The sequence below is a fragment of the Pongo pygmaeus genome, chromosome 5 (genome assembly GCF_028885625.2).
Source record: "Pongo pygmaeus isolate AG05252 chromosome 5, NHGRI_mPonPyg2-v2.0_pri, whole genome shotgun sequence".
Lineage (NCBI taxonomy): Eukaryota > Metazoa > Chordata > Mammalia > Primates > Hominidae > Pongo > Pongo pygmaeus.
The window spans coordinates 121,276,780-121,289,853 of record NC_072378.2 but is presented as its reverse complement, the minus strand read 5'-3'; the positions used below and the strand labels follow the sequence as shown (position 1 = coordinate 121,289,853).

The following is a 13,074-nucleotide window of genomic DNA, read 5'->3' as shown; positions in this document are numbered from 1 at the left end:
AATCTGTGTCTGTTAATCTGTTAATTGATGTATCTGCAAGTTATGAGTCACATTCTTTCTTTTTATTCATGTTAGGGGAGTTTTGGGGGACATTAGACATTATTAACTTTGTATTAGAGTGCTAAATTTTGTTGTCTTTCTTTAAGGAGTAGTGGACATTTTTTTGGTGGGCAGCTAAGTTGCTTGTGGATCAGCTTTACTGTCAGGGCTTCCATTTTTTTGTTAGGGTGGATGAATAATTGCCTTACTTTAAGACTAATTTTACCTGTTACCAAGGTTTGACCTTTCTGGGACCTCTGTGGAAAACCTAGGTAATTAACTAGTACTCTCCATTCTGTTTGGAACTTGGACATCTTGTAACTCTAGGTGTGCTCTGGGAATTATTCAGTTTATAACCCCCAGCTGTTGCTTGCTCAGCCTTGTGAAATTTCACCCTTAGTTTCCACAGCTGATTAATCAGCAGCCAACTTGAAAAATAGTTAACCAGTTTGCTAGAGCTCTTTCTCTCCAGTATTCTAATCCACAAATTTTAGCCTCTTTAATCTCTTTGAAATCTGACACCTGTCTCCTTAATTCAGCAAAACCTCCAGGAAGAAAGTGGACAATCATAAAGCTTACCTCATTGGTTTCCCTTTTCTCAGACATTACAGTCCTGCGCTGCCCATTGACTAATGTCTGAAAACAGTTATTTGATATATTTTATCCAGTCTGGTTGTTTACAGCAGAAGGCAAGTCTATTCCTAGTTCCTCCATCGTGGCCAGAAGGAAAACTTTTTTTAATATTCTTTTTTTCCTGATTATAAATATGGAAATGTTCCATGTATAAATATTGGGAAATATGGAATTCTATGTATTTTTCATATTACACTCACAGTCGCTAATTTAGAATTGTCATATAAAATATCTATTATGGAGGAGCTTTCATTTTCCCTTACCTCATGTCTCCATCTCAAAGGGCCTTTGCTGGAGTAATACCATTGGCCTCTCCCTGGACTTCCTTACTCATTCTGCATAAGTTAAGAGAAATGGCTGATAAGTGAATCTGGAAGAAGGAATAGAAGGTCATGGGCTAGCCTACTTGTAGGCTGCACTTTTAATTTAGCCAGTCTTTAGGTTATTTTTGCACTTTTTCTAGCAAGAACAGTCAGGGGGTTTTTGTCTCTGTCTGTCTGTGGCTGAATAGATTTATGGTACTCAGTTCAGGGAAGACATCTAGAAGGCCATGTGTCAGTAGATGCAAGCAATGATGCTTAATTTAGCTGTTTATATACTAACACTGATAACTTTGAACTCTGTTTATCTATACCTATTGGCTTCTCAGTTGGTCCCAAATTTGGAGAAGATAAATGAATTATTTATTGTTCCCCTCAAACTCAGTAATATCACAGATATACATGTTTTTCAGTTAATATCATATCACATCATTTCATATTTTTAACTTTGAGGAGTACAAATTGTAAAGCATATACTTTCAATGATGGCTGGGGGAAGAGTAGCCAGAAGTATAATGCAGGGTAGAAAGCTGTCTCTCTAACAGTCTTTTAGTCAGCCTGTTTTCAGCTCAGCATTTCTTTATTGCCTCAAATCCAATTTCCAGCTATCTAAACTGGGTCCTTCAGGCTGTCTACCAACTGGTAGATTCAGTCACATACCACATCTGCTGCCTCAGTGCTGTTTACAATTATAATGCCTTGTGTTCTTTTCCTTAGAATGAGATGATGACAAAGCAAAACAGAATAGCAAGTGTCAAAGGAGAGAGAATGGAGAGCAAGAGGAGGGAGGAGTAAAAAGAAAACAGATTTATAAATAACAGATAGCCTATGAAAGGGCTATATGGATGTCCTCTGAAGGAGGTAGTAACATCCTTTGTTTGAAGGAGGTAAAAGATGGAGTTACACATGAGTAGAAGAAGAAAACAGGAGGAAACAAAGATGAAAAAACTGCATTATCTTTGCAATCATGTGTCACTAGTGTTTCTTATTAGACTCTAGATATTTTATTCTTGGCAATATGTAATGTGGATATTTTAAATGAAAACGATAAAAATTCAATTTCAATAATGTCGAATTAAGTCTTTACCTAATTCTTGTCAAGATACATTTAACATTAAAACTTTTTTGTTAGCAATAACATAATTTTCAGTAAAATTATTAACTGTGTTGAAATTTTATGAGTTTATAGTTTTAAGTGTTTTTATTAAAAAGAATCATTTTCTCTTTTGATTTAATGCTTGATAATTTTTCTCTAGTTATTGCTTCTGACAAAGGCTATTTGTGAAACGTATCATTGTAGTCTTGGTATTCAAAGAAAATAGATTAGTACTGGATAGCAGAATTACATATGCTTTCAACAAAACAACTTTTTGCTTTATGTGTGTATTTATGTGAGTCCACATGTGTTTGGTGTATGTATCTGTGTATTCATGTGTTTGTATGAGAGAGTATGTATGTAGCTTTGGTATAAAAAGGCTTTTTCTGACCTAAATGTCAAAGAGGGAAATATTTACATAAATCTGATTTTATATATGATAATCATGAGGATCATGCAGCAATACGTAGCAGTTTTCTTAGGGCTGAATAACACTGAAATTTTAGATCACAGGAATGACATACCTTGATTACAGTATTATTTTCTGTTTATATGTATATACACACATATACATGCATATGCTTTATATGACGTGCATTTCATGAGGGCAGTGATATTGTCTTGATTATTATATCCACGTAGGAGGACTTCTGTATATAGTAAATGGAATTTTATAAAAATTGGGCTGAAAACTTAAATTTAAATAGTTGTATTATGCTGGAAAGCTTCTTTGATTTTTAAAACCTGGAAGAAGAAAGACTTGCTTTCGTTATTATAATTTTCTTTAAGAAAAAAGTAAGACATTGTTAACTGAAACCCTCTCAAGTATCACGTTGACCACTGGTATCTTCCTGGTGGGATTAATTAACCTAAAATAGAGCTTAGGTAGATGATTTTGTAGTGTTAATGTTCCCATACCATAATTTAGAGCAGAAACAATTAAGCCTTTAACCCTATAATTTCAAAAGTTTCTTGTTCTCTTTTTATCCTCAAAATCTCTTTCAAGAGAAGCGGTAAAGAAAAAGGTATGGATTAATTTGGCTACTGATTCTCCCATTTTATTCTAGAAAATAAGAGAACATCTTTGCCTCTTTTGTCTCCTTTGAATTTTTACATATGTATATGTCTATATGAATACATAGGCATATATCTTTTTTAACAACACTTAACTGTTCATTTACTATATTATTCATTGATTTTTTAAAAATAAAATCTCATGGGAAAAAGTACCTTTAAAGCTACGTAATTAAATGGAATCTGCTATGTATTCATGAGTTCACTTAGAAGAAAAGTTACATTTTAGCCATAAATACTTTATTTAGCCCTATTCATTATCTTCAGTTTATGTGCAGAAAATCTCTACCTCCAACCTCTTTGGGTCCCAGCAGGATCTGAGAATTAAATTGAAATAACAGATCAACAGGAGAAAAGCATAATACAAGTTTTACGTGGCATGAGAGTTCTCATAGGGAAATGAAGACTCAAAGAAGCAGTTACCTGTATACTGAGTTGAACAAAGAATAATAAACTATGAAAATGTGACTAAATTATGTGGGAGGCTTAAAAGATAAGTCATTTTAATAAGGTTTGCAAAGTATTCTCTGGTCTCAACTTCTCATCCTTGAAGGTAAATATGTTGTCTTTTCTTCTAGTATAGAGAGTGTCTATCACATGAGAATTTTATTTTCTTTATAGAGAAAAAACATGAAGGTCAATGTGATCTTGCTGTTTTTCAAGTGTCTTTAATTTAAATAATCAATATGCCAGAATAGCATATTTTAACCCCTTCAGCAACATATTTTTTCCAAGATGAATAAATGTTTGACTGAAGATTTTTTACACTTATGCTTTTTTTTTTGCTTTTAAAGAAGTGAATAAAAAAGTGTATCTGAAAGTACATGAGGAATGAGTGTAGTGTTCCTGTCAGTCTGCATAATGAAATTTTAAGGTTCACGCTGTCTATTAAAACAGATTCTCAGTAGTGAGCCATATTCATATAAGAAAAAGACTATTAAAGAATTATGGTTACAGATCACAATCCATTTTATGAGCTTTTAATAATTCAGTAATTCATTGTTGTCAACTTTTTATACATGTAACAAACAATTGATGGTATAAGATGTAATTACAGAAGAATATCTGTTTTCCTTTGAAAGCCATATGTATTCCATATGGAATTTTCAGCTGTTTACATAGTTAACATTAATAATTTTTCAGTATATCTAGCATGTCTTATTATAATAATATGTTATCTTTCTGATTAGACAATGATCTTGACAAGCTTTTATTATGCCTCAAAATATCTGATAAACAAACTGAATGGATAGAAAACTGCCGAAGACAATTTTGCAAAATGATGAAAGCCAAACCTGATATAATCAGTGGAGAGGGTAAGTACATTGTTTCCATTGTGGGTTTTCTTATGTATGAAAATTATATTAATAGAATCTGTGGTTCTTAAAGATTAGTATTGGCATATGTAGAAAACATAATGCTAATTCCAGAAGTTCGCTGATTTCTGAGAAAATTGGGATCCTGAGAGAACACAGATTAAAATATGAGACACTACTAAGCATTGTTGTTTTTTTTTTGGAACTGTCTAAACAGTCTTGGTGAGCAAAACTAGAACACTCCCTCTAGGTAGCAATTTGCTTGGTTTTACCAGTTTTTACCTGAATATGACATATTGTTATATTTTTTAGAAATTTTATTGATTTTTTAATCAACATTATTATTCTGAATCACTTTTATATTCATGCAAGTAAATTTAGTGACTCCTAAGGAAATTTTGTTTTAAGGGAACAGCTATGTTTTCTAAATTAGCAAACAAGTTTATTTGTATTCAGTTATCTACTTGTGCATTTGTTTTCTGAAATCATCATTTTTTAAATTAACATTATTTATTTTGAATAAAGTAAAAAGAAGTGCTTAGAAAAAAGTTCTAATGTCAATATAAGCTAGATTTCCTGAAAACTGTAATTTAAAAGGTATTGTGTACTTTATCAGCAATGCTTTATAGTTTTCATATTTGTGTCATTTGTTCTAAAATTTAAAATGGGAAATGGAGAAAAGTTTTTATATTGTTAGTTGTTGGAGAAATATTTCCAGAGAATAATGTTACATATTTATGGCTAAGAAGTCAAACGTTGTTCTCCAAAGTTTGAGTATAAAGTGAGCAGTTAAATTATGTTTTATCTCCCCAGATATTTATAAAATATCTATTCTAAGTATATATTTACCATTGATTGAATAATAGAGATATTTCATATAAACTGTGGGCTGCACAGTTTCATATAAACTTAATTTGCACAACAAATTAAGAAAGCAGCAGACTGGAATGATGTTCAGTTTAAATACAAGAACTAAATTCGTATGTAGTTCTGAGTTTATCTCTAACAGGGATAGTAAGACAAAAGAGAAGTATCAGCTGTTTAACTCTTACTCATTCCTCTGAAACAGGACAAACATGTAGAACATTACCATTAAAACTGTGTTCTCTGTGGAATCTTGGTATCTTAGGGTACTTTCCACAAGTCTTGATGTCAGTTATTTATTACTTTGTTTTGTTTTTGAGACAGAGTCTTGCTCTGTTGTCCAGGCTGGAGTGCCATGTTGCGATCTTGGCTCACTGCAACCTCCGCCTCCTGGGTTCAGGCGATTCTCCTGCCTCAGCCTCCTGAGTAGCTGGGATTACAGGCGCATGTCACGACACCTAGTTAATTTTTGTATTTTTAGTAGAGACGGGGTTTCACCATGTTGGCCAGGCTGGTCTCAAACTCCTGATCTCAGGTGATCCACCCGCCTCAGTCTCCCAAAATGCTGAGATTACAGGCATGAGCCACCGTGCCCTGCCTATTCATTACTTTGATACTCTTAAAAATAGAGTCTAAAGGTTTCTGGTTCCTTTTTATGGACTATAGTGTTGGGGCAAAATCTTGTCTCTAGCAATGAGCATTAGGTGATTCCACATAATTACTCATAATTGTAAAAAGTCTTCTTATATAAGAGTCTTCTTTTTAAAAAAGGAATATGTTTTTGTGATTTCTAACTGACCTTTGGTTATATTTAAGTTTCTTTTTATTTTGCTCTGGTAATTTAATCCTATTGTCCCCTTTGTTTAAATTTTAGTGCTCCCAATTTTTAGGTTTTTCCTGTGTGGGATACCATCAAGAGTATAAAATGAAGTATGTTCTTCCTGTTGCTTTCTCTTTTCTGATTATTACCAATAGTATCTACTCAATCATTGAAAGGAGAAACTTAATTTTCCTTGACTTCTTCCTTTTATCCCCTGAATGATACCTGTCCTCTTAGTTACCAAGTCTTACAGATGCTGTTCCTAAGTCTGTCTCTAATTTGTTCTTTCTCATTCATATCTTCTGCCACTACTTTAAGTATTCATCATTTAGCAACTGGACAATTATCTAACATGTTTATTTTAGGAAAATCAGAAATTATAAATAAGCAAAATAAAGAGTTAAAATTTACCTGTAATTTTATCCTTCATATATTATCACTTTTTATTTTTAATCAAAATCAGTCAATATAAACCATACTATTTTATTGGACATTTCACTCAATACAATACAGATGCTATACAACTTACAATGAAGCTACATCCTAATAAATGCATCATAAGTTGAAAATGCATTTAACACACCTTACCTACTGAATATCGTAGCTTAACCTAGCCTAGCTTAAATGTGCTCAGAATACTTAAGTTATCCTATGGCTGGGCAAACTCTAACACAAAACTATTTTATAATAAAGTGTAATTTATTGAATACTATACTGAAAGGGAAAAACAGAATGGTTGTGTGGGTACTCAAAGCATAGAGCTGTCCTAGTTTTGGAATCAGTTATTGTTGTGATGATATCTTAGTTTCTTCAGGCTGCCAAAGCAAAATACTTGAGGTTGGGTAACTTATAATCATTAGAAAATTATTTCTTACAGTTCTGGAGGCAGAGAACACCAAGATCAAGGCACCATCAGATTCAGTGTCTCGTAAGGAATTGCTCTCTACTTCAAAGATGGTGCCTTCTTACTACATCCTCACATGGTGAAATACAGGGAAGGACAGCTCCCTTCAGCCTCTTTTATAAGGGCACTAATTCCTTTCATGAGGACAGAGCCCTCATGACTTACTCACTTCCCAAAGGCAAAACTTCTGAGTACTATCTCTTTGGATATGTATTGGATTTTAACATAAGAAATTTTCAGGGATACCAACCTTCAGACCATAGCAGATGGCAAAGCCCAAGGAGAAAGCAGAATCAAAACCCAAGTATCCTTGAATAGTCTGCCTTAGTTTTCTCTCAGCAGAAAACCCATGTGTTCTTCTTAGTATATAAATATTATAAATTTTGGTTTTATAGACTATTCATGTCATATTCCTACCCCAGGAAATAGATGTGATTAAAGAGAGAAGGCCCATAATTTAAAACCCTCTATAGAAATTCCAGATCTGTTGTTTAAAATGTAAAAATTCACTTTAGAGGAACAATATTCTATAGTTTACTTTCTGGACAGTAACATCCTAGACTTAATTTGTTTTAAAGTTAAGGATTGTTTTGTGACATGAATTAATTTCCTTGTGTTAATGGAATTTTCAGTGGGTTGACAGTGAGGCTGTTGGTCATACTGAGATAAATAGCCACTCTAGGAATTATGTAGTTCAGCTACACTTACAATTGGTTAGAAAGATGTACTGAGATAAGAGTCATAGGTTCAATGACCACATATAGATCAATTTTTAGCATTGTTACATGAGTACAGCCTATCCCTCAAAATACCTGAAAATATATGTTGCTGTTCATAAGGGTTGCTGGGCAAAATGAATAAATAGGCATCAGTAGAAATCTAGAATCTTCTTGGAGTACTTTAGTAATGTCATTTTTACCTCTGCAATATAGAATTAGTTCCTCTGTAAGCCTCTAATATACTGATCCAATAACGTTATATTTGAATATCAGTACTTGCCAGAAAATAGTGTGGCTTGCTACGTATGAAGTTGCTCATGTGACTCTTAAGTATCAGATTATTTTGTGTGTAGTTCCCTCACAGATGTAATGAATTTTCTGTATTTCTGACCTAATCTAAGGCACAGGATTCAAAGAATTGCTTAGCAATATGCTGTGTCTTTTCCCATTAACTCAAGCACTTTACTTAAATACATAGTGTGTAGCAAACATGGTTGTGCTAAAGTAAAAATAATTACATTATGTTTGGAGTTATAAGAGTGTCTTTCTGTATAATCTTTGTTACTAATGTATATCTTGCATCTTAAATTGTTATCATTAAACTAAGAATGATTATATCTGAACTTCATCAAGACATTATTCTTTCTGCAAAATTTATAATCTCAAGAGACAGTATTAAGTGATTTATAAAGAAAGAAGTTTATACACATATAATTTAAATGCTCTCACCTGAGGGCTATTTAATTTATTAATTCATAGAAGAAAGACTTGAGAAAAGATTTTTATAAGTATGGCAAAATTTGTGTCTACACATGAAGATAGAACCAGTCTAAGCAACTATAAACATAAATAGCTTACAATACTGATGTCCTTTCTGACCCTTGACAATTGGATTCTTATATTTTTAATACTTATTCAACTTTGAAATCATCATATGAATAGAATTCAATGAATAAAATGATTTCATTTTTGTCCTAAGCCATTAAAATATTATGAGATAGAACTTGTCAGCTACAATTGCTGAAAAGCATGTTATTCCTCTTTGATTTTGGACTTTTCACCTGTTGAACACTAATTGTTCTCCAAGAATTATATTCTTAAAATGTACTTGTTTGTGGAATAGGGTTCATTTAGTTAATATAGGTTAGAGTTAATATCCTAGATATAATTAAGGGACAATTTTACATAGTGAGTAAAGTGTACTTGTTATTTAAAGCATAACATTGACTCTACATTTATTTATTTTCAACAACAACAACAAAAAACTCAAACCCACAACAAACTCTGGGTTGCATATTAATTATATGGTACCTGTTTATATCCATTTCAGAGGTATTAGATGCAAGCCTAGTGGCATTATCAAACCAGCCTAGAAAATAACCATTTTATCACTTCTAAGCTAGATAGGTCAAGCCTTGTTTTGATATTGGTTGTCTTGAATAGATACCATCAGTTGCAAAGCATATAAAACATATAATATGTCCTGATTTTGAATGAGCTATGCATTGATCCTAGCCTTAGAACCCACTAATACTTTTTTTCTGTTATGCATAAAGAACAAAGTTAAGGTATTATAGCATAATTAGTGCTGTTTTTCTTTCAGGTTTGAAATCATTTAGCAAATTCTGAAATAATTCTTAGAGGATCCAGAGATAACAGATGATCCTTTTTCAGTTTTATATTGAATAGGTTCTTAGCTAAGTTATTAAAGTTTAATTTGCATCAGAAACAGTGTTATGAATATTAAAACAGTACGCATTTGAATTGGACTCCCTTAGAGTGTATCTGTGAAGTTCAGATGACTTTTATCTGCTAGTTCTGTGATTTAAGGATGCATTGTCACATATTATTCTGACCTTTAATATCCTAATTATTCTCTTGTTTATTACAGCCGTAGTAGAATTACTTGAAAAATTTGTGCTTCATCTCACTGAAAGCCCATCTGAATGTTACTTCCCTTCAGTGGAGTATACAGGTACATTTTAAACATTTTGAAGTTTGAAAAAGACTCATTATGTCACTAGATAATTAATGGAGATGTGTAATGATATTACAGACAGGCAGTTTTCTCATCCTAACAATCTCTTACTTGGTGCCATATACATTCCAGATATCATTAAGCCTCTTTTCTTTGTAAATGTCTAAGTTTCCTTGTAACTCTGTGATTCTTTCTTGAGCTTTCTTTTTCTCTCTCTATTCACTAAAAGTTGTTTTGCCTTAAGCAATGTCTTCTATTCTTCTGATTCTATCCATTATTCCCTAGTGGTCTCCTCTGCTTATACTGTTTTACCTATCTCTCATATATTGATGATTTCAAAATTTACATCATTCACTCAAATATCTACTATAGGCTTTATTCTTATATTTCCAGTGGCCTAGTAAGTAAACATCACCTGGATATGCCACAGAATCCCTCAAACTCAGTGTGTCTCACAAAAGATACATGCATTTGTCTGGGTCGGTGTGATAGGCATGCTAGCCTGTATCCCACAGCAGATACTGAGAGGACCCAGTCTCAGCCCTGGGGCTTCTTCTGCTGCAATCTTAACTGTGCAAGGAATTACTGGGTGACATGTACCCCTCTGAGCTGAGACATGTTTCTCCAGCTTCTATCTCATAGCAGATCCCTAGGGTACTAGTATCAGCTCTAGTCTCTTCTACAGCAGTTGGGGAGCTGTCTTTTCAGTGCAGGGACCTGCTAGGAGATGTGTGCACATCTGAGCCAGCATGATAGGCACATGAGGCTCCATCTCACAGCAGATCTTGAGGAGCGTAGTATCAGCTCTGACCCCTCCTGTTGCAACTGAGGAACTACCCCCACTTGTGCAGAGACCTGCTGGCTTACACATCCCTGTCTGAGCCAACGAGATGGCCTATCCATCTCCTTCCTATAGGAGATACTGAGGGGCCTAGTCTCAACTCCAGTCTTCCTTATACAGAGACCTGCTGGGAAGCACACCCATCTGGGGTTTACAGTCATCTGGACTCTGATTCCTGGCCAGAGTTCCTGCATAGCTCCAGTGCTCTCTTTGGATCTTCCCCATGTCTTTCTGGGCTGGAAAGCTATGTCAATCTGAGGCCTTGCTAAACATGCAGCAAGCCTGGGCTTAGAGTGTTCTCTAGATGGGTACATAGTCACAGGCTCAGTCTGCTTAGTCTGCTTAGAATCCCTGGAAGGCCCTCTAGAAAGATAGGCAGAAATAAAGCTAGACTGCAAAGAGTAAAATAAATACATAATTCTGCAGCATGTAGATATCATTGTGTGTCCACAAGTATTAAGAACATTCATGGAAATACGACCTCACCAAATGGACAAAATGAGACGCCAAAGAACAACCATAAAATGACAGAGATGTGTGATCTCACAGAGATTTCTAAATTGTTTTAAAGAAGTTCAACATACTTCAAGAAAACACTAAGATCAATTCAGAAACTTATCAGAGAAATTTAATAGAGAGATTGAAATCATTCTTAAAAATTAAGCAGAAATCCTGGAACTGAAAAATAGAATGATTGAAAGGAAAATGAAAAAATGTAATAAAGAGCATCAACAGCAGAATTGATCACACAGAAGAAAAAAAAATCAGTGAGCTTGAAGACAATTTGAAAATACATAGTCTGAGGAGAAAAAAGGATGAAAAGGAATAAAGAAAGCTTATAGGATCTATAACAACATCAAAAGAACAAATATTTGAGTTATTGTAATTAAAGAGAGAACTGAGAAAGACAAGGGCTAGAAAGTTTATTCCAGGAAACAATAGCAGAAATATTTCCAAACCTGGAAAAATGTACAGATGACTAGATACAGGAAGGTCAAAGGTCAACAATTAGATTCCACTCAAATAAGAATACCCCAATACATATTATAATCAAACTCTCAAAAGTCAAAGAGAAGATCCTGAAAACAGTGAGATAAAATAAGCAAATAATATATTAGGGAGCTCCAATATGCCTGACAACAGATACTTTACAGGACAAGAATGAGTAGGACAATATACTCAAAATGTTGGAAAAAAAATAAAAAATAAAAACATGTAAACCAAGAATACCATATCCAGGAAAGCTATCCTTGAGAAATGAAGGAGAATAAGACTTTCCCAGGCAAACAAATGTTGAGGGAATTTATCACTTTCAGACCTACATACAAGAAGTGCTAAAGGGAGTTTTAAAACGGAAAGAAAAGGATGCTAACATGATTATTGCACTAATATTTAGTCTTGGTGTGTTAACCACTTAATCTTTACTAAGAAGACTAAAAGACAAACCATCAAAAAATGATAACTACAACAATTTTTTAAGGGATAGGCAATATAAGTAATATAAATTGTGAAGTCAAAAATTCAAAATGGTGGTAGAAAGGAATTAATGTGTATAGTTTTTTTTGTTTGTTTTTGCAATCAAGTTATTATCTTTTTTAAATAACATCATAATAACTATAGGAAGGCTTTGTAAGCCTCATGGTAAACACACACACACAAAAAACCTATAATAGATACCCCAAAAAAATACTAGCAGAAAAAAATAAATGCAAAAGAAGGTAGTAAGAAAGGATAGAGGAAGAGAGGAGTCACACAATAACTAGTAAACAAGTAATAAAATGGTTATTATTAATAATAACATTGAATGTAAACAGACTGAATTTTTCTATTGAAAGATACAAAATGGCTGAATATTAAAACAGGACCTAACTATATACTTTCTACAAGAAACTCACTCCACTTATCAAGACTTACATAGACTGAAAATGAAATAATGGAAAAAGATATTTTATGCCAATGGCAGCCATAAAAGGATAGGAGTAACTATACTAATATCAGATGAAATAGACTTTAAGGCGAAGACTATAAAAAGAGACCAAAAAGGTCATTATATAATGATAAAGGGATCAATTCAGTGAGAGGATATAACAGTAATAAATATACATGCACCTAACACTGGAGCACCCAGATTCATAAAACAAATATTGCTAGACTTTATGTGAGAGATTAACTGCAATACAGTTGTAGCGGACTTCACTCTACTTTTGGCCAAGGATAGATCATCCAGGAAAAAACTATAGAATCATTTCAATAGATGCTGAAAATGCATTTGATACAATTCAACATCATGTATAATAAAAAACTGTTAACAAATTGGGTATAGAAGGAACATACCTCAACACAGTAAAGCCCATATGTGATAAACTCACAGCTAACATCATACTGAGTGAGGAAAAATAGAAAGCTTTTCCATTAAGATCTGTTACAAGAGAAGTTGTCATAATAACCTTTTTAGCTGATATCTCTACTT

At 33.3% G+C, this 13,074-nt stretch overlaps 1 protein-coding gene across 7 annotated transcripts in view; it reads left to right on the top strand.

The window, feature by feature from the left end:
- Window positions 1-13,074, top strand: part of TBC1D32 (TBC1 domain family member 32) — a 261,936-nt gene that overhangs the window by 205,528 nt on the left and 43,334 nt on the right. For 6 of the 7 annotated variants that reach the window (XM_063666543.1, XM_054492124.2, XM_063666541.1 and 3 more), the window contains 2 exons: window positions 4,353-4,478; window positions 9,677-9,760. In XM_063666543.1, the coding sequence (XP_063522613.1) occupies window positions 4,353-4,478; window positions 9,677-9,760 (210 nt within the window). Of the gene's footprint in view, window positions 1-1,709; window positions 2,217-4,352; window positions 4,479-9,676; window positions 9,761-13,074 lie in introns of those variants that run through there. The other variant, XM_054492123.2, reaches the window with a different exon arrangement.